Source organism: Eschrichtius robustus, chromosome 13 (genome assembly GCF_028021215.1).
Source record: "Eschrichtius robustus isolate mEscRob2 chromosome 13, mEscRob2.pri, whole genome shotgun sequence".
Classification (NCBI taxonomy): Eukaryota; Metazoa; Chordata; class Mammalia; order Artiodactyla; family Eschrichtiidae; genus Eschrichtius; species Eschrichtius robustus.
In genome coordinates, this window is record NC_090836.1 from 91,951,090 (window position 1) to 91,973,400 (window position 22,311).

General features: G+C 48.2%; 1 protein-coding gene across 1 annotated transcript in view; it reads right to left on the reverse strand.

The window, feature by feature from the left end:
• The window catches only part of SYN3 (synapsin III), a 445,749-nt gene that overhangs the window by 24,167 nt on the left and 399,271 nt on the right, over nucleotides 1-22,311 (reverse strand). Inside the window, exon 8 of the mRNA XM_068560009.1 lies at nucleotides 331-473. Within this exon, the coding sequence (XP_068416110.1) occupies nucleotides 331-473 (143 nt within the window). The remainder of the gene's footprint in view (nucleotides 1-330; nucleotides 474-22,311) is intronic.

Sequence of the window (22,311 nt, forward strand, 5' to 3'; positions counted from 1 at the left end):
TCTCTCTTCCACGTATGTCTCCTATGACATACATCAGGTATATACTTGGAAACATGCCAACAGTCTTTCTTTCTCTGGGGGAAACAGGCTTCATTTGGGTAGACAGATTTCTACCCTGGGATAAGCCATGATGGAACATCAGCCTTCCGCTGTACTAACCAGAGAAGAAGGGCGGTAAAGGAGACAGAAAGGGAGAATAATGATGTCCCTATGGGGTCTCTGCTCTGGGGCAGAGAAGACAGGGCGTGACATGTATCTTTAATCTCCGTTCTTCTCACACTCTGCTCCTACCCTTCCTCCCAGCTCCCCAGCCCCTGCCCAGGGACTCACATGTAAGCTTTGTAGTTGGATCCAATTTTCTGGATGCGGATGTCGTACTTGGAGTCGATGAAGGCCTCGGTGGTGGCATACGTTTTGGCCATAGCCACCATGCTGGTGATGTCCTGGTAGTCATGCTGGTTTTCTACTTTGATCTGTGTGGGAGGATGAGGGGTTGAGTACCACACACCCAGCGTTCACTGGGCACCTGCCCAGTGCTGGGACCCAGGACTGCACCATATATAGTAACCTTGAGAAGGTCGCCTGCCTGGCAGTGGAGGCAGACCTAGGAAACAAGTCACCCCACCACTTCCTGTGGAAGAGAAAGGCAGCATTCCACTTGGGGAGTCAAGGGAATCTTTATAGAAGGGGTGGGCTCTGAACAGGGTTTGGAAGAATGAACGCGATTCTCACATGGACTACGGAGCAGGTGCATTCTCTGGAGAGGATGGAGGATGGACAAGGTAGAGGCAGGAGGAGCCAGTAGGGAGGGGGGATGGGCCAGTAGTTTGGACTGGCCAAGGGGGCAGGAGGGTGTGGGGGAGGCCTGAAGAGGGTCTTCAGGGAATAGACCATGGAGGGCCTCAACAGCTTTGGTAGGGGCTAGGATGCTAGCCTGAAGACTCTGGAAAGCCACTTGACGGAGAAGAGTTTAAACAAGAAAGTAGCCTAATTTGTGTTTTAGAAAAATCACTCAAGCAGCTGTGTAGAGGGTTGGATGGAGGGGTGTGATGTGGGATAGAGAGAGACCAGTTAGAAAGAAGAGAGTATGTATTTGTGTATGTGCATGTGGTGTGCATGGGCAGGGTGTGTGCATATGGGTTGCGTGTGTGAAGTTTGTGGAGGACGTGTGTGTGGGGTGTGTGGGGTATGTGGGTGGAATGTATATTTTGTGATGTATATGTGTGGTGTTTGCATGTGTGTTGTGCGGGGTGTGTGGTGTTTTTGTGTGTGCAGTCCGTGTGTGCATGTGTGTCTGTGTGGGAGTGTGCACGCACTGGACATGGCTAGCTCTGCTAGTCCAAAGGCCTTGGGGAGAAACTCGCTCACACTGTTTACTGCGCTGAGGCCAGGAACATGCGGTGGTGTCCTGGGGTCAAGGAGAGGTCTTAGGAGAGCTTCCAAGGCCAAGTGCAGGGGCTGAGGCCAAGGCTCTGTGATAGCGATCTCAAGAGATAACAGAGGCTGACTCCCAGCACCTGTGGACAGCTGGATGGGTGTTCCCTCCCCTGTCATCCTCACTCGGACAGCAGAGGGGTTCTGAAGCTGGGCCAGCAGTGGGCAGAGGCCAGATCCACTGGGGGGCTGGGTGGGTGCTGAGCAGCCTGTGTGGGAGGTGGTCCTGTCCTTACAGCCTCTTCTAGTCCTTTTCTGCCCACCCTTCAGGCTCAGCAGTGCCCTGACCACTCCCTCCCTCCATGATGATGCCCACCCACGTCTGCCCCAACTTCACAACTTACATGGCATCTTCACAGCTCTCCTTTGGGACCCGAAACAGGATTGTGAGGCAGGCAGGGCGGGCATTATTATGGCCACTTAACAGATGTGGAAACGGAGATTTTTCTCCTTGGCCAAGGCCATATAGCAGCTAAGCACAGAGCTGGGAATGAAACTCAGGACTCCAAAAGCACAGCTGTTCTTTGAACAATCGCAGGGTATCTACAAGTGCATGCCTGCGGTCCCACCCAACAGATCGTAAACAGCGATGGGGAGGGAGGCTTGGCAAACTTTCTCTCTTCTTGGCTCTTTGTGCAACCCAGCCTCAGTGGCAGGGTGCCTCCTCCCACCGGAGGCCGAAACTACCCTTTGTTCTAGGTCCTCTAAGGCTCTGACTGCCTGCAGTTCCCTCCTCCCTCAGTAATAGGACCCTTAAGTTTTACCTGGGCATCTGGTCTCTCAGCTAAAGATTATTTTGTTCCAGTCTCCTTACAGGTAGATGTGGTCAAGTCTCTAATTCTGGCCAGTGAAACTGTGAGTAGATGTGATGCGAGCAACCTCTGGGTGGTGCCTTTAAGATGAAGGGAACCCTCCCTTTCCTTCTCCCTTCTTCTACCTGACTGGGATGTTTACATGATGGTGGGAGCTGGAGCAGCCTTCTTGGACCACAAGATGGAAGCTGCATGTTGAAGATGGCTGACTAATAAGGTGGAAGAAACCTGGATTTCCAACACCGTGGAGTCCCCAGTCAGCCCTTGACTGTGTATGCTCAGACTCCAACATGAGAGCGAAGTAAACCTTAATCTCGTTTACGCTACGGTTATTTTGGTCTTTGTTAAAGCAGCCAAACTATATTTCTGCCATGTATTTTTCATCTCTTGCTCTTTATTGATTCTTTATCCTTTGGATTAACATGATCATGGATCCACTAATCTCAAATTGTTCCTGCTTTTCAATACCTCAGTTACCACTGCTCTCTCTGTCTCTACATCCTCATTTCCCACTCACTCCTAAACCAGCTCTCTCTGGATGTCATTCCCCACCACTCCACCGAAACTGGTTTGTCAAAGGTCACCTTTGACCTCCTCATTGGCAAAAACAATAGAGCTCCCTTTGCTCCCTATCCTGCTTTGGCACTCTATGGTATCTGAAGCCACTGAACTTTTCAGAATTTGGTTTTCATGCCACTATTTTCTTCCCTTTTTTTCCTGGCAACTTCTTCAAAGTCTATATTGCTTCCTCTTCCTTCAACTGCCCCTTGCGTGGTCATAATGTTTCATTCTCAGCCAACATTTGGGATCCGGTAAACAGAGAGTTACCGAAACGAAAGAATGGGGGTGAGAGCTTGCAGGGACAGCTTGTCTAATTCATTTTTGTCACTGGGTGGATCTGGAACGGACCAGAGCTCCTTCTGGTTTCCTAGTCAGAGCAGCATACACTGCAGGCTGTCTCAGAGATTTCTGGTTGTCCGCAACATCCATTCTCTTCTTCTATAGCAGTGAAGCACCGTGGTCTGGGGGCGCATGGCCATCCAGAATAAATATTACCCTTCCGCGTCTCCCTGGCACCTGTGTGGAGTCATGTGATCATGTTTTGGTCAATGAGATGTGAGCAGAAGTGGGGCCTGAACTTCCAGGTCTGCCTTATAAGGGAAGTCTGTGTGGGGGGATGCTTTTCACTTCGTCCTTTCCTTGTCCTGCTGGCTGCAGTGGGCTCCACTGAGGACCTTGTGTCTGAAGGGCAACACCCCAGGAAGGGATGATCAACAGGATGGAAGGAGCCTGTTAGGTGAGAGAGAAGGTCCTAGCTTGTTTAAGCCACCTTAGGTCTTTGTTACAGCAGCCGAACTTTATCCCTTAAGTAAATATTTGTTGAATGCATCATGCATGCATTCATTTATTCACAGGATAGACAAAAGAGAGCAAAGAGAGAAAGTATAGATGTAGGGGTTTAATTATTAATTCATTAGTGGTCATCCCAACCTCCTTTTGTGAGCCCTTCCTCTCCTAGAGTAGTCGGGTTGTTTGGGGTGGGGAGCTCATCCTGCCCTCTTCAGGACTGAGCAGGTAACCCAGGTTTCTCATACATGGGCTAGTAATTTTGTTCTCAAATTGTGTGATGTCTGAGTCCCATAAACTCCGGCTCTCCCACTGGCTCCACACGTCTGTCTCCCCATTAGACTGTGAGCTTCCTAAGGACAGACAACATGTCTCGGCCCCAGTTGTAACACCAGTGCCTGGCGTGTTGCAGATCCTCCAGACGTGTTTGCTGGATTGATTTTAAGAAGCCTGGATAAAGATCTGCTTGTAACTTGGGAGGAGGCAAGCGGATGGAAGGAAAAATAAGGGTGCTTGGAAAAAGGCAAAGAAAAGGTGTTTCAGGGAAACATGTTTTATAAGGTGAATTTTTCTGTAAATGCTCAGGCTGGATTCCACACTCAGAGGTTTACAGCTTCCTAGTGTAGCGCCAGTGGTGCAATCGGTTAGCGTGAGCCCAGTACTTGTAAGAGGTTTACAGCTTCCATTGTGAGCCTTGAGAACCTGGTGAAGTCAGGGGCCCTGGAGAATGGAGCCGGTGGCCTGCTGGGTGGTGCTGGAGGGGACTCTGGGCTGGTGCTCAGGCCATAAAGGGAGGTGGGGTGAGAAGGTATTGAGGATGGCTAGCCATGGGGATGGTGGAACGGCTGCTGGCCCGGGGAGGGAGTTACTAGCTGGAAACCCCTCCAACTGTTCACAGAGACAAGCTGAAAACAGGAAGCTTGAAATGAGCTGTGATTCAAGATTACCCATTTCCTGCTCTGGGGACCCGTGCCAGGGTGCCACACGAGCTCCTTGACTCTGAAGTCTCACACCCTCACGCTACCTCCCTGTCCCCTCTACGCCCCCTGTCTCTTCTCTCCTCCTTCCTCAGCCTTCCTCGCCTTCCCTCCCTCTCCTCCTCCTGGGCCCCATCCTTCCTCTCTCGCACATCCACTGCCTTCTCCCATCCTTTTCCTCTTACTTTTAGTATCATCTTCCTCCTCTTTGTCCCGTACCCTCTGTGTTTTCCTTTGTCACCTCTTACTTCTCCCGTCTTTCTCCATCTCTCCTTTTCCCCTACTTCTCTACCTCCCTCCGCTTTCCCTGACCCCTTCTCAGTGCCTGTCTCCTTCTTCCTGCTTCCCTTCCATGCCGTCCTCACCCTGCCCCCCATCTCTCCTACCTCCTTTCCCTCACTGTTTCCCTGTTCAGTTTCTCACACTTTCCTCCTCTCCAGCTTTTTGAACTGCTTTACCTCCCCGGTGTGAGTGAGTGGGTGAGTGTGTGTGTGCACACCTGTGCTCCATCAGCAGGGTGAGTGAGGAGGGAGAGTGAAAACAGAGGGAGAGGAACTGGAGAGAGGAGTCAGGGGACAATTCCGAATCTCCTCAAGTGGGATTCATCTCAGAGGTCTCCTACTCCAAATCCCAGCTGGGAAGGGCAAGTCATCTTCCACAGCCTTGGAAGACTGTGCACTATTTGCTTGAACACCTCTAACAACAGGGAGCTCACTACTGGGCAAGGCAGCTCATACCATCTTAGGGAACTTGTTCTACTGTATGTTAGACCAAGAGTGAACGAATGGTTCCAATGGTTGATCATGCAGGGTACATCTCGGCCCTCTGCCTTGTGTCTGCTTTTCATCCACTGGATGAGAGCCACCCAGCTGTGCCTAAGTCACTCTTTTCTTTAACCCATCCCAATATGAGCTGGTTCCAGACTCTTTACTACCTTAAAATGCTCCCCTTTGATACTCTCTTAAACTATGTGGTGTCCAAAATTACACACATACTCCAGATGTGGTTCTACCAGCTGAGATTGGATAAGACTGTCACCTCACTCTATCTGGAACACATCTGGCCTAATCCTGCCTCAGGGCCTTTGCACTTGCTGTTCCTTGCTCGCATGGCTCACAGCCTCACTTCATTCAGGTCTCTCCTCCAGCCTCACCTTCTCAGAGCTGCCTTCTCTGACCACCATGTGTGAGGTTACTCCTCCCACCCAGCACTCCTCATTCACATTACCCTGCTTAATTTTTCTCCACAGCATTTCCACCACCGCTTCCTTATCTATTTATTTGTTTGTTGTCTTTCTTCCCTACCATTCCACTGGAATATAAGCTCTGCAAGAGCACTGTTGTATTTCAAGCACCTATAACAGCAGGGAAAAATAGGCGCTCAGTAAATCTGTTTTATGATTGAATAAATATATGTAAGTATTTACAAATATGTATTGAGTGCCCATTATATTCAGAGACTAACTGGTCATTTTTCCAGATACTATGCTGGGGGCTGGGGATGCAATAGAGAACAAGATTTATGATTCTTATCCAAATGGAGCTTTGTGCCTATTAATTATCTTGCTCGTATTAACGTAGCTAAATAAAATATTAGCATTTCTAAGATCCACGTGGAGCTTGTTCTAAGCTAATGTCTCTAGATCATTTTTAAACACAAGATCCTGAGAATCCACATCTCTCCAAGCTTGGACTTGAGTGGTTTTAATCCCCAGGTAGGAATTTATGTCTACCTTTTCCAGTCTTGGTTGGAATCCAATATTGATTCTGTCGTCTGACCTGTTAACTCTCCCTCTCAGCTCTATGTCATTCAAGATTTTGGTGCACTCTTCCTATACATGTAATCCAGCTCTTTGATCTTACCTAAGTTACTTCTCTGAGCTTTAGTTTCCTTACCTATTAAAGGTGATTATAACAATTACCTTACAGGATTATTATGATTTTTAAATGGAATTATAATGAATGTCAAAGGACCTACCTAGCATAGCGCCTGGCACCTAGTAGGTGCTCAACCAAAGTTGTTTATCTTTAATTAGATAGTTGTTGAGATTCTTTTGCTGACCTTGAACCATCAATCAATGCTTTCTTTTTTACAGTTATTTATGCAGTTATTCATCCAGTGCCAAAGCTATCTCCTGTATAGTCATCCAAATTGATGAGGAAAAGTTCTTCTTTTTAGATGGGTGCCAGCTAACAAATGCAGAAGAAGTAAGAGAATGAGAATTTCAGCCTTCTGCAACAATTATGTTACTGCAACAACAGATCTAGGCAACAATGCTCAATGCCAAAGACCATTGGGAAAGACTGATGGAGAACTCCCTAATGCGTATATCAGGCAGACAACACCTGAACTCACAGATCAGTCTTAAATCCTAAAAGAGAGATAGTCAGACATGATTACATCTACAGATATGCAAGAGAAACACTCACTACCACCTATGAAATATTCTTGCCAAAACCTAGAACTTGAATCAGACCAAGTCTCTATATTCATCCACCAGGTTATAAGAAATGCAGATATTGGAAGAACGCCACAGAGCTGTAATCAGCTGAATTCAGAAGGTAGGAAATTCTGCAGGAAAATGACCTTTTTTTCCCTTCGAACAAATAAATGACAAGAAAAACAAAACAGAAGGAAGGGAACTGTTACAGATCAAAAGAGACTTCCGTCATACCAGCCGTGTGAAATACGAAGGCTTTATTTGGATACAATGAAAGAAAATCAATTAACATAGGACTATTGAATACTGACTATTTATTAGATATTAAAGAATTACCACCAAACTTTTAGGTGTAATAATAGTATTTGGCTATGTTAAAAAAGAAGTCCTTATGTATTAGAAATTCATACTGAAATATTTTTTAAAAAATATTTGTTTATTTATTTATTTGGCTGCATCAGGTCTTAGTTGTGGCATGTGGGCTCCTCGTGGTGTGTGGGCCTCTCTCTAGTTGTGGTGCACGGGCTCTAGAGTGCAGGCTCAGTAGTTGTGGCGCACGGGCTTAGTTGCCCCACAGTATGTGGGATCTTAGTTCCCTGACCAGGGATCGAACCCGCGTCCCCTGCATTGGAAGGCGGATTCTTAACCACTGGACCACCAGGGAAGTCCCCATACTGAAATATTTACAGAGGAAATGATGTGGTATCTGGGATTTGCTTTAGTATAAGCTGGTGATCCACAGAGACAGAAAGTAGATGCGTAGTTGCCAGGAGCTGAGGTAAAAGGGGAATGGGGAGTGACTGCTAAAGGATATGGGGTGAGGAAAATGCTTTGGAATTATACAGTGGTGATGGTTCCTCCTTGAGGAAGCCACTGAATTGTACTTTAGAAGACAAATTAGTCACATGAGCCAATTCCTTAAAATAAATCTATCTATCTATGTATACACTTCTTATTGCTTCTGTTTCTTTGGACAACCCTGATGAATGCATTGTCTCAACTAGAGCTGCAGCAAGAAGACAAAGATGTCACCTCCCAAAGTGATCTGTGACAGAGACCACTATGGCCAAGAACTGGTAGATTCACCCATGTTGATATTACAAGGTTGGGTTGCTGGAGATTAGAGATTCTGAGACGGTGACTTCTTCGGAAAAGTTTATGCCAGCCTACCACTCTCCTCCCTTGTGCTACGTCTGGTAGGAGCTTCAGTGGGACACCCAGCAAGACTGATATGTGTCTGGTGCTGAAGCCTTCCCAGGCCATCTGCAGGTAAGCATCCTGCCTTTGGTTTGTCCAGGCTAAGGATGTACGTGCTTCCTGTGGCCACAGGTGGGTTGTGTGGAGAGAGCAGCGGCTAGAAGGAGAGCGGCATCTCCACTGCCATCATCTTGGTCCAGGCCACATCATCCCTCTCTGGACTGCTGCAATCATCTCTTTTAAAATTCCTCTTGCCTAAGCCAAACCTCAGACTGATTTCCTCAGACTCTCTGGGCGTGGGCCAAGTCATCAGTATTTTTGGAAGCTTCCCAGGCAAATGCGTGCAGCCCAGGTTGAAAAGCTTATATGATCTGGTTCCTGGTCATCTCTCTTTTGCACTCAGCCAAACTTGTCCCTGACTTACTGCTTTTGTACTTGCTATTCCCGCTGGTGGAATAATTTTCCTGAATACCTTCCCATGGCTGGTTTCTTCAGGTCTCAGCCCAGATGACCCCTCAGAGGCTTTTCCAACTACCTGATATCAAGTAGCTACTCCTTCCTGGGAAGTCTGTACTGAATTATCACTATTTTTTCTCACCATCTTTGACTATCTGAAATTACTTATTTGCTAATGTGCTATTGTCTCTCTCCTCCATTAAAATGTAAGCCAAATAAAACCAGAGCCTCCTGTGTCTTGCTAGGAGACAATATAACAGAGTGTTGAAGAATGCAAGCTCAAATCCCAGCTCCATCACTTATTAGCTGCTTGACCTTGGGGAATTTACTTAGCTTCTCTGTGTCTCACTTTCCTTATCAGCAAAATGTGGGTAACTTGTTAATATAAAGAAACTACTCCTGATCAAATGTGGATGACTTGGATTGTTGTTGAGCATTAAGTGAGATACATGTAAATAGTTTAGAAGAACTCTTTGTTCATTACAGGTATTCAATAAATGTTAACTATTATTATCGTTCCTTTTTATACCCTTGACACCCAGCATAGTGTTTGGCACACAGCAGATGCTCAATAAATATTTGCTGAAAGAATAAATGAAGGGGCCAGTCATGGGAATAGCTGGGTAAAGAGAATCTAGGCAAAGGGAAAAGGAGGTGCAGTAGCCCTTGGGCTGAGGCTGCTGGTGGAAAAGAGACTCACTCACAAGCATTAGCAGAAAACTGAGCCTTGACATCTTTTTGCGGCAGCTGAGGGCTAATAGGGATTCATGCTTGAGGAAGGGCAATCCCACTTCCTCTTAAAGGTGAACACTGGGAATGGGGTCAAGATCCTTCCTAGAAGAAGGTTTGGAATTAAACTTGATAGACTTGAGCCGTTGAAGTCCATCGCCCTATTTCAATGGCCTAGAAAACATTCCGGGCAAGTGTGACCGGCGGCTCACCCCAGCCACGTCCATCTCCCTCAAGTTCCCACAGAAGGCCCACTCTGGAGCACGCGCCATCTGGTGTGATGGCTGGGACAAGCTTGTTTTTTTCAAAGATAACTATTTGAGGCAATTTACCGAACCAGGTTATCTACGAATAAGCTAAAAGCTACGAGGGGGTCTACCAAAAATAATAACTGTAGCTTCAGAACACTTGCTCTGTGGTCTCTTTCTGGCAATAATTAGCTGGTTGAGCCAGCTGGATATTCAGGCCACTCCTAGTTCGAGATAATGAAACCGGTAACTCTGGCACACAAAAGGATGCTTGTTTTTCTGTTTTTATAACAGGAAGGCGTGCTTCCAGCTCATTACAAAGTGGTCTATGCTCATTAGATGGAGTGAAGGGGAAGAGTTAAATCTCTGTTTTCCCTCCCAGTAAATGTTTTCCAGTCTTGCCGCACCTAGACTCTCAAGGCAGGACTAAGTGTAGGTTCTGTGCTTACATCATTAACATCAGGCCATGCTTACAGAGTTTAGCTCAGAATCTTTCCTGAGCTCCGCATCAAAAGCTTAAAAGAGAGGGCTTCCCTGGTGGCGCAGTGGTTGAGAGCCTGCCTGCCAATGCAGGGGACACGGGTTCGAGCCCTGGTCTGGGAAGATCCCACATGCCGCAGAGCGGTTGGGCCCGTGAGCCACAACTACTGAGCCTGCGCGTCTGGAGCCTGTGCTCCGCAACAAGAGAGGCCGCGATAGTGAGAGGCCCGCGCACCGCGATGAAGAGTGGCCCCCGCTCACCGCAACTATAGAAAGCCCTCGCACAGAAACGAAGACCCAACACAGCCAAAAATAAATAAGGTAAAAAAAAAAAAAAAAAAAAAAGAGGATTGCCATTTCATTAAAAAAAAAAAAAAAAAAAAAAAAAAAAAGCTTAAAAGAGGTAAATGTGAGTTTCAAACAAGCCAATGCAGAAATTCTGAAACTTTCTGGATTTACGATGCCCATCTCAGGAATGATTTCACGGCATTCCAAGGCCAAAAGAAGTACTAAGCAGCTTCATTTGTTAAGTAGTTAGAGCTAAACAGCTTAATAAATATTTATGTTCTAACAACTTAGTAACTGAAATAAACAATGCACATAATATTTTTATTTCATTCTTAAATAACTACAATTACTTACAAATGGGATGTGTGTGCTTGCTGGGCACTGCACAAATTCCCGAACCTTAGAATCAGAGAGGGTGCTTCACCCGCATTTCCTGTTCCACACTGATTTTCACAGAGCACTTGCCTTTTAGCACAACTACCGCCCAAAACCCAGTTTTGCAAAGATGTGATGTCATCGAAAGGAACATGTTGTGATCTAATGTTGAAACTGTGAACCACCTCGACTAGTAATTTGCATGGTGTCTGACCGTTGCCCAGAACTGCTGTGTTTCCCTTGAAAATTAAAATATACTCTGCTGCCCTAGGGCGTTGGGTGCAGGGTTTGGGAACTGTAGGCCTAATGTTACTACTTTTGGCGCCCTCCCCCCAGCAGTGAATGACACAAGCCTCTGATGCAACACCCCTGGCGAACAGCCTGTCTGCTCTTTATGTGAAACGTAGGTCTGAGAAACCCATGGGGGCGGGATATCCAATAAACCCGTCAGTGCTTTAAACCAGTCCCTATTTTAGGAAAATTACAAGGATATTGCGCTTTTTAAAATGATGTAAATTCTGTTCTAGATTGATTCATCAGGACCAGGCTCTTAGCTCAAATGTGGGTTAGTTAACGAGCGTAAGGAGACTATTTGGACTAGTCCTTGAACGTATCTGAAATAAAATAAAATGTTGTCTAAGTGCTGTATTAAACAGATAATCAAGGCACAGGCCCTGCCATTGAGGAGTTAATGGTCCATGGGGGGAGAGACAGGTACACGGACAGGCAATTCAACAGAGCGTGATGGATGCTGCGACAGAGGCCAGGTGTGCAGCACAGGGACCCTGATGCACCCTGGGGTGGGTGCCAGGGAAGGTTTCCCAGATGAGGTGATGGATTCTACTCCAACTTTCTTTGTCATGATTATGAAGAAGAGGATGAATTTAAATCCAAAGCTTCTCTTCTCTTTTAAATCACAAAGAAACAGTTTGAAGTGGGTGTTGGCGCGGGGCCTTATATGTACCTCATTATTTTCACATGTATTCTTTTAAGATATCTATTTCTTATTGAGCACTAACTATGTGCCAGGAACTGTACTACACAGTTCACCTGTAGTATCTCATTTAATCTTCACAAACAACCCTAAGTGCTTCCAGTCATGATGTACCCACCCGAGCCCTGTCTCTGTAAACAAGTATAAAGCTGGAAAAAATTAACGAGGCAACTGGTTTGAGGCAGTGGGAACAGGCCGTGCAAGGCTGATCCCTGAGACAAAGGACATCAGGAGGTGGGACCCATGTGGGCCCGGCCCCTTTCCCAGCCTCCCCTCAGGCTCCCTGCATGCGGTTGTGACACTGGCACTTCCTCAACTACCCCAGCTCTTTCCTGCCTCTGGGCTTTTGCATGTGCTGTTCTCTTTCTGCAGGGTTCTTCACTCTTGTCCTTGCATGGCCAACTCATTCTCATTCCTCAAGGCTTTGCTCATGTGTCACCACCTCAGAAGTTCCTCCAACAGCTCTGCCGTATTTTTGTCTTTTAACAACCTGTTCTTCTCTGGCCTAGTACTGAGTAAAGTTTACAACTGTATTTCTTTGCTCATTTATACCCTATCTGCTTCTCCCACTAGCCCATGATTTCCAGCGCTAGCACAGCACCTGGCACGCAGTAGGTGCTCAATAAAGAGATGTTGAATGGGGACCTCCCTGGTGGCGCAGTGGTTAAGAATCCTCCTGCCAATGCAGGGGACACGGGTTTGAGCCCTGGTCCGGGAAGATCCCACATGCTACGGAGCAACTAAGCCCGTGCGCCTCAACTACTGAGCCTGTGCTCTAGAGCCCACGAGCCACAACTACTGAGTCCGCGTGCCACAACTACTGAAGCCCGCGCGCCTAGAGCCTGTGCTCCGCAACAAGAGAAGCCACCGCAATGAGAAGCCCCCGCTCACTGCAACTAGAGAAAGCCTGCACGCAGCAATGAAGAACCAACACAGCCAAAAATAAATAAATGAATAAATAAAATAATAAATTCATTAAAAAAAAGAGCTGTTGAATGAATAAAGGAAGGATGTATTAGATTGGTCCCTCCCTTTCCTGTGGGAGGTGGGGGAAATGGGGAGATAGGGAATTCCTCCTCCACTTTTACAAAAGTCACGGAAACTCAGAGACCATATAGGGCAGATCTGAGAAGGCTTTGTGAAAGAGTTGGGACTTGAAGACAACATGACCACTCAGTCAATCCTCCTGGTATCCTTGAGAGGGAGATGTTATCCTCCCCATTTCACAGATGAGGCTCAGAGAAGCGAAGGACATGTCCAAGGTCTCCCGGCTAGTAAGTGGAGGGATAGAGACTCAGATCTGGTCTGGTGAGTTCAGAACCCCATGATCTGTTCATGACATTGCCCTGCTTTGAAAGCAAAGGATCGAGGCAACTCTTCTCCTTCCTATCTTTTTCCTCCCCCCCGCACCCCATATCCTCGCCTGGCTTTTTGCAAACTCTACTGACAGACGGACTTGAGTTGGCAAAGGGTAGTTCCTGAGAGCACAATGGGGCAGGTGCCCAGTCTCTTCCTGGAAGAACCTGGGGAGGACAAACTCTGCCAGCCAAACTCCACAGCTGAGGTGTCCCCCAGCTGGAATCGTGGCCCTGATGACTCAACCCAAGGGCCCCTTGGCCAAGGCAGCCTATGCCAGGGACCCCGGCATGGCTGAGGCTCAGAGCCGACTCACAGGGCAGGCTGCCACCACCTGAATCACCCACTCCACCTCTGGGTGGAGAGAAGAGGTTGGGGGCTGGGGTGGGGCACCGGGCTGAGACTGCGTGACTCATGCGGTGAATAAATAATAACAAAAATGATGGACCATGACAGCTACTCTTAATGAGTACTTTTCATGAGTCAGGTGCCATTCTAACAGCTGTATATTAATTCACATAGCCTTCGTAACAATCCTATGTAGTAAGAACCATTATTTCCCTATTTCACACATGAAAAGACTGTGGCCCAGCAAGGTTATGTAATTGGCTGCAGGACCCAGAGCTGGCATGTGGAAGTGCTGAGATTCCAACCAAAGTCTGTCTGACTCCAAAGCCCAGCCATTCATTCAATAAATATTGAGCCCCTGCTATAAGCCAGGCACTGTCGTGGGCACCAGGGATACACTGATGGAGTTGAGAAGTTAGTAAACAAATAAATATATGACATATTAGGTAGAGATGAACATTATGGGGGAGATAAATTAGGCTAAGGGGGTGGGGCTTACAGGGGTTAAGGTGGGGATGTGATTTCATATCAAGGTTGTTGGAGTTCTCCCTAATAAGATGGCATTGAGCAGAGACTTGGAGGAAATGAAGGAACGAGTGATGGGCCCACCTTAGGAGGGGAAGGATGAATGCCAAGGCCTGAGGTTGACCTTGGATTGCTGAGTGTGTTTGATGAGCAGCAGGGAGGCTGGTGCGGATGCAGATCAGAGCGGTGGGGCAGGGGCACAAGTCATGCGGGGTCCAGAGCCATTGGGAGGATTTCAGCTTTTACTCTGATGCTGGGGCGAGCCAGGGAGGGTTGGGGCAGGGAGATGACACAATCTGACGTAAAATTTAAAAGGATTCCTTTGCTGTGAGAAGACTAAAGCAAGGGCTAAAAAGCAGGGAGACCGGTTGGAAGGCTACTTTAACAACACGGGTAGGAGACATCAGTGGCTTGAACCAGGGCGGCAGATTCTAGAAATATTTTGAAGGTAGAGCTGAAAGGATTTGCTGATGGGTAGGACGTGGGATGTGAGAGAAATGCAGGAGTGAAACATGAGCTCAGGGCTTTTGGTTGGAGCAACTGGCAGGATGGGTCCCCTCTCCCCCTTGCCTCCTCCCCGAACGGGAAAGGCTGTGGAAAGAGCAGGTTTGGGGGGAAAACTAAGTGCTCAGTTGTGTCCATTCTCCGAGGTCCTGGTGGACATTTGGTCATACAAGTCTGGGGTTCAGAAGGGAGGGCTCCCCTGGAGATTTAAATTCATGGGTCAGGGATGTATAGATGGTTCAGAAAGCCATGGAATTGAATGAAATAGCCTATGGACGGGGAGGAGCTAGAGGAGGGGTCAGAAGACTGAGCCTCACGTGCCAGAGTGTAGAGGCTGGGGAGATTAGAGGGAAGCAGCAGAGAGGACAAAGGCACAGCCACGGAGGCAGGAGGAGAACCACAGCTCTCTCTGTGACACCATCCTGTTAAGCAACCAAGTGGGCTGAGGCTTCCCAGAACTCTGGACTTTTCTGTGCAGGAGAATGGATCTGGGTGGTCATTCAGGGGCCACTCGATTGCTCTTCAGCCCTCTTCTCTTCCGTAAGGTGAGTCTAGGTCCTTCCCTCCTATTCTCTCCCCCTCTCTCCTCCCTTCCTTTCTTCTTGCCTGGTTTACAAAGTGCCTTCATGTTCAGTTCCCTCCTGTGGCTGCTCAGGGGAAGCTGGGGGTGTTCAGAGCAGGGCATCATGGGAAGGACTGCCATGTCACCCCAGAGTCCACCTTGGGTTCTCAGCAGAGACAGATACCCTAAGACGGTTCCTGCCTTCTGCAGTGAATCCTGTGGTGTGCCACCCGGATCCCCCCTTAAAGACAGAGGCACCTGTTCCCCGAGCTGCCTGGGGTGGTGGCTGCTGAGGGCTCATGGCTGAGTTTCTCCCCAGGAACCGCCCTCAGCTAAGGCGAGATGCCTTGCCCAAGTTTACACCACATTCCTAGGACAGCCCACATCCAATGACTGACTGCGGCAGGAGTTCAACGGCCCAGTCCCTTGCCATGATTTGGGACAATTCTGAAGGGCCATCTCAGCTCTGGAACTCCTTATGGAGTCAGCTGAGGTCCCTATTGTAACTGCACTGCAGTTCAACTTCTCCTTCTGCCTAATCCTGCCTCCCTCACTTCCCAAGGCAGTGTTCCCAAGTGCAGACCCCAATGCGCATCGTGTAGCAAGTCCCCATCTCAGAGTCTACTCAATATCGATTCCCCGCTTCCTCCATCCTAATAGAACCCCAATTTTGTTTAGGTACCTACCCATCTCCACCCAACCATGGGTTTCAGGGGGAACTGAAGCTACTCCCCATACAAGAGGTGAATCCTGATTATATTCAGTCAATCAGAACACAGCACGCTTCTCTCAGTGGCCCAGGGCTGGACTCATGCATGAATAAACTGTCTCAATGAGGCAGAAGAGAACATCTCACTCCATGATGGATGTGAACAGGGAGGCACGAAGCATATAACCCAGAATGCCACTAGCAGCCAGGGTAGGACAGAGGAAGCTGCCCAAGAATGAAGCTGGGCCTGAGGCCAGCCAGCAGAGACGGAATGAGCCTAGGACCTCGGTGACACTGAGACACTAATCCCCAGGCTTTCAGAGTGTTTAAGCCAGTTTGAGGTGGAATTTTCTGTTACTTTCAGGGTCGATTCATTTACTTGCTACTGGCTGTCTAAACCTGCTTTGCTGGCCCATGGGTGTGTCTGCAGGAAGGTGTTCTTGTTGAGGCTCTTGTCTGAGGCACAATTTTTCCCTCCGAAGGGACTTGGGGGCACGGGGTCCTTTTCTTCAGCAGCAGCAGAGTACCTTTAGGTTGGGGGAAAGCTATCAGGGAACTCTCTTATTTCCAAACTCCTGCAGTTTCCTTCCATGTGGCGGGAGTGACACTGCTGGCCCATCTGCCCCTGTCATTCACTCCTCCTCAAAGGGAGTGACAGATTCAGATCAGAGGGTCTGAAGGAGAAGTGGGGCACACGTAGGAGCCCAGCCCATTCTCCTCTCCTTTCTCTTTGGGAGCTGTCTTTCCCACAAACGGCATGTAATCTGCTCTGCTTCCCAGATTGTAAGTGTTTTGAGTCAGGCCCAACATGGGGAAGCCTGAGGCAGCCCAGCAATGTCTGAGTTTGATGGGCAAATCTGCTAATTCTGGGGCCTGGTTTTGAGAAGCCATTTGCCTGCACACTTAAGCCACAGTCTTTAATGCCTTTATTTGTACTAACGCACTTGATTTTTCAAATTCCTTACTATTACTACACCCCGGCAACTCCCGCAGAGCCTGCAACATGGCTGAGTGGTTGGAAAAGGGTATTGTAGGAGCAAAGTCAAGCATGAGGCTGGTCGATGACCTTTAATGCTTCTTCCAATCCCAGACCCAGTGATTCTATTATCTGACAAAGAGAAGTACCCCAGTTGTGTTGAAGAGACAACCCCCTAACATTTAATTTCAAAAGGCATTCATTCAGTGGTTCCTCATAAGAGACCTGCCACAATGAATAGCAAATAGCACCATTGCTAGTGGTTTTATAAAAGTTGCCGGAATCTTCCCTTGACCCAACTGGAACCTCTCTCCTGCCCTTTCCCACCTTCCTTGCATGACCTCCTGGCTTTGTGGGCTGAACAGAGGGCAGCAGGCTCCTTGCAGAGCTCATTAAGGTCTGCTTTTTACTTGCCTGAAAGCCATGCTTAGTAAATCTCCTCTCTGGGGTCTGAGAACTCGACCTTCAGGCAAGGCACCATCTTGGTCGACTTGGAGGGTTTTGACTCACCGTGAAATGATCGCCCTCTATGTGACAGGCCCTGACTGTGAGCCCGCCTCCCCCGTGTCCCTGCCTAGCACCCCCTTTGTCTGGGCTTTCACAGGGAGTGTCTCGACCCTGGACTTGACCGGCTCTGCCTCCCTGTCAGCACTTCTTGGCTAAGCTGCTCCACCCCACTCTCTTTTCTGCCCAACAGGAGAATAAAGGGAGCCTCAGAGCCTCCTAGCCGGATCAGATTCCAGATCGCTGTAATGAAAACACACTAAGCCAAGCAAACAAAGCAGATGCTCCCTCAGCCAGGCTTATTAATTCCACCTCTCTGTGAACATTTCACTGCTTCGGGCCACGTCTGCCTGCGAGCTGCCCAGGGTCCCTCCTTCCCATCGGGGCCATCAGCCTGGGCTTTCATGGCAGGGGCACATGACCAACCAAACCCAAGAAAAAGAACACTGAGAGCCAGGAGGCTGGGAAGGGACCTCACTGGGTGACCTCGGGCAAGCAACCTTCCCTCTCTGAACTCCTGGCTTCAAAATTAACCATGCCAGCTTAGGTTATACAAGTAAATCAAGGGCAGCATTGTCCACAATAGCTAAGATATGGAAACAGCCTGTGTCTGTCAGTGTATGAATGCATAAAAAAATTTGCGGGGTGTGTGTGTGTGTGTGTGTGTGTATGTGTGTGTGTGTGTAATTGAGCCACGAGAAAGAAGGACATCCTGCCATTTGCGACAACATGGATGGACACTGAGGGCATTATGCTAAGAGAGACAAATCAGGCAGAGAAAGACAAATACTGTGTGATCTCATTTATATGTGGGATCTAAAAAAAGCCAATCTGATAGAAACAGATTGTAGAATGGTGGTTACAGGGGCTGGGGGAGTGGGGGGAATAGGGGAGATATTGTTAAAGGGTGTAAATATGCAACTAGAAGATGAATAAGTTCTGGGTATCTGATGCACAGTGAAGTGACTATAGTCAACAATACTGTATTATATATTTCGAAGTTGCTAAGAGAGTAGACTGTAAACGTTCTAACCACAAAAAAGAAATGATAATTATGTGATGGGATGGAGGTTTTAGTTACGCTAAGGTGGTAATCACATTGCAATACATAAATGTATCAAATCAACATGTTGTACACCTTAAACTTACACAATGTTATGTGTCAATTATATGTTAATTTAAAAATGTAAATTGAGGTTAAGAGTGTGGTCTCTGAAGCCAGACAGCCTGGCTTTGAACTCTGGATCACCAAATGCCAAAAGGGGGTTACTTGACCTCTATCTCCCAGCTCCCTCAACTGTAAAGTGGTAATTAGTACCCAACTCAGGCGCTCTAGGTAAGAGGGGTAAGTTAACCTGTGTCCAGTCCTCAGGCAGTGCTGGCACATAGCACGCTCTCAATAAATCATCACCACCATCATTGTTCCTAAGATGCTCACGGTCTGTAAGGGGAGTCAGGCATGTAGCTGAAAGTGCACCTAGGGTTCCGATGGGGTGGCAGAATTCTGCACAGGCACAGTGCAGGCACAAAGTCGGGGTCACATCCACTGAGGGCTTGGGGAGAAGTTCAGGGAACTCTTGAACTTAAGCTGAGTCTAGTGTTGAAGAGGCTGACACGGTGTGGGATGATCATGGAAGATAAAAGAGGGAGGGAAAGGCAGAGGAGCGTGAAACCATCTGGCATGTTTGGGGACTGGAGAGGGAGTGGGTGTGAGGAGCCCTGGGTGTGCGGAGGCCAGTGCTGAGAGAGGACCCCAGAGGGTTTGGTGGATGCTGGGGGATCTTGCAGGCTTTATTCATGGATAATGTGGAGCTACTGCTGGGTTTTAAGCAGAGGAGGGATGTAGCAGTTCTGGGTTTTAGGACCCCAGTTCAGCAGACACTGTGGAAAATGGATGGGAGGGGCCAGCCAGGAGCCCTGGCGAACATTTAGGCAGTGATTGCTGTAGTTTAGACCAAAAGTGATGCAGAACTGACCTGAGGCAGAGGGAAGAGAAAGGCAGGGAAATGCAGGGAATGCTCGTGGTGGATGTGGGGTCCAGGGAGCCAAGCTGGAGAACCATGTGCTGAGTGCTGACCACACGGTGGCCACTGCCGGGAGCCCTCTACACTGGGACCCTGGCCATGCTGCAGTGAGGCCCAGGGAGGGTGGAGTAGCTTCAAGGTCACACAGCTGGTGAGCAAAGGAGAAGGATGCCTATCCACAGTCTGGTTTCAGAGCTCCCAGCTATGACTACCGTGCATGGCTGCCTCTCTACAAGAATGGCTTCTATCCAGTGCCTTGCATGCGCCCGGCATTGCTCTAAGCCCAAGATCACCCAGCTAGTAAGTGGCAGAACTGTGGTTCAAACCCAGACAGCGGAGCTCACGCCTTATCACTATGCTGAATTAGTTTGGGTGTCACTCTGATTCAGGTGAGACCACAGGAGTGGACGCGATTGTCTAAGGCACTGCTGTCCCTAGAGCCACATGTGTAATTCTAAATTTTCTAGTAACCACATTAAGAAAGGTAAAAATAAAAAAAGATGAAATTAAGAACATGTTTTATTTAACTCAATGTCTAAAAATATTTATCATTTCCATGTGTAATCTTTATAAAAATTATGAATGAGATAGGCTCTCTTCTTTGTACCCTAAGTCTTGGAAATTGATGTATATTTACACTCACAGCCCAGCTCAATGGAGCCACATGTCAAGGACTCAGCAGGCATGTGTGGCTGGTGGCCACCAAATAGGACAGCGCAGGCCTGAGGAGTCACCTACAGTGAGAAAGGGTGGGACAAGGATGGGACCTCAGGGCACCCGGACAGAAGGGTGGAAGAGGGGAATGCAAAGGAGGTGAAGAAAGTCTGGCTGGAGAGGAAGGAGGAAAGGTGGGTGAGAGTGGTGTTCCAGAAGACGAGGTAGAACTGCATTCCAGGAGACAGGGCAACCATGACAAATGGCCAAGGAGCAAAACAAGGGGCTTAGGACTTTATCAGGGTTTGTCTATCTGGAAGGCATGGACGATCTTTGCCAGAGGAAATTTCGGCGAGTGGTGGGAGCTGATTTAGGAAGCTGGAGAGTGAGTGGAGACAGCAACTGCAGGCTCTTCTTTGAAGAACCTTGGCTGGAAATGCAGGGTAGGAGAGGCACACAGGCTTCACAAAGACATATTTATTCTTTGCAAATCGGAGTGAGATTTGAACATGCTGCAGTGTTGGAAAGATGCCAGTCGAGAAGTAACACTGAGAACCAGGGGTGAGAAGGAATGGACAGGGAGCCAAGTCTCAGAGGATATGGGTGGAAATGAGAGCCAGAGCTCAGAGGGAACACGAACTCGGAACAGGAGATGCGACAGCACTGAGACAGGGAAGATGGGTGTGGGGGAGGGCAAAGGCGTGGCAAGGTGCACACACGTGAGGGCAGAGGTGATGAGGTGACTCTGCCAGCATCAGTGAACTCTGTGACAGGGGCATGGTCCTCTTTTGGGGGGAAGGATGTGGGACTTGCAGAGTGCAGTGAGGTTCTGAAAACACCACCATGGGGATGGGAAAGGCAGCTGACTAGGGAGATGTAAAAGCTCTGCCAAGACAACTGGGGGCTCCTAAGGCTAGAGGCCATACATTTGTAGTTGCAGCATCAGATCAGTGGTCTTGGTTTAGAAGAGATGAAGGTTCATGGCCGGACTGATCCAAGGTTGGGAGTTCCAGGGCAGGTGTGACAGGAGGACTAGAGAGATTGCTCATTCATTCAGCAAACATGTATTACGTGGCTACTCAGTGCCAGGTACTGTTCTAGGTGCTAGAGATCGTACGCAGTGTCAAACGAGACAAGATTCCTGCCTCCACGGAGCTTATGGGAATGGTTTTCTCTAAACGCGTAGCAGCCTCCTAACATAGAAGGAAAGAGAAGTGTTCTGTGGTGGGACTCAGCTTGTTTGGCAAACAACTGAGATGGACTGAAGTTTAACATTCCATATGTGGAGCTGACGTGCTCCACTGTCAACTCAGGGGACAGGGGAGAAGGTGGCTGCTCAGGACAGTGGGTACTGATCCTGAAGCCATGGAGACAGGGATTACCACCTCCATGTGCCTGGAGGGGACTGACGAGGCTCAGAGAGGGCCCGAGACCACACAGCCAGTGAGTGGGAAGATTGTCTGGGCCCAGAGCCTACTGCTTTTACTTCTCCATAGTCTCAAGTTGATTGAAGCCCCAGAAAGAACAGGTTTGTTGAGCCCCTTGTGGACATGGGTTATCTACCTCTCTCCTTCTTCTCTTGCCAACCCTGGTTTGGGCCAGAGCCATGGCCATTTTATACACAGATGGAGGTGTCAGGGGAAGCTTGCTAATGAGGATGGTCCCCAGCTCCAGAGGGCACTAGACAAAGGTGAGTAAACTCCTCTGGGTGATTCAAGCTCCTAAGGGGAAGGGCAAGGTTGTTAGGGGCTTCCTGGGGTGGCCAGGACAGAAGCACAGTCAGACTTTGCTTCTAGCTGTTCTGAGGCAGCTCTGCCTCAAAGTCCTGGATGATGCCAGCCTGCGCTCTCTGTGCCTTGGCTCTGGTCTCTTTTCTTCCTGGAATGCTCTCCTTGCTCCTCTACCTAACACCTACCATCCATCAAAGCCCTAAAACTCGTTGCCTTCTCCAGGAAGCCTTTCTGGTCCACTCCAGCTCATTAGAGTTCCTCCTCCTCCTCTGAACTCCTGCAGGGCTCTATACTACTTTATTTCACTTTAAGCAAAGTCTTTACTTTCAAGGAAAAAGTGCATTTTCTCATTTTCTGTTCTAGGCATAAACTTTAATTATTTCCAGTGGAAGCAAAACCTCCTGAACCCCTTTCAGTGTCATCTAAAACTTGAACTTCCTCTACCTCTGGGTAAAATATCTGTTCACAAATGAGATGTGCAATTCGATCACACTTTTTGACTTCAAACTTTTCTTTGCCAGAATTAAACAGTACAATACCAACGCTTCCTCTGTAATCTTCATCTATGACACTGGCTCCTACATCTATGAAGTGTTTTGCAGCCAAGCCAGAACGCGCGGCTACTCTCCCATAGCACCCAGA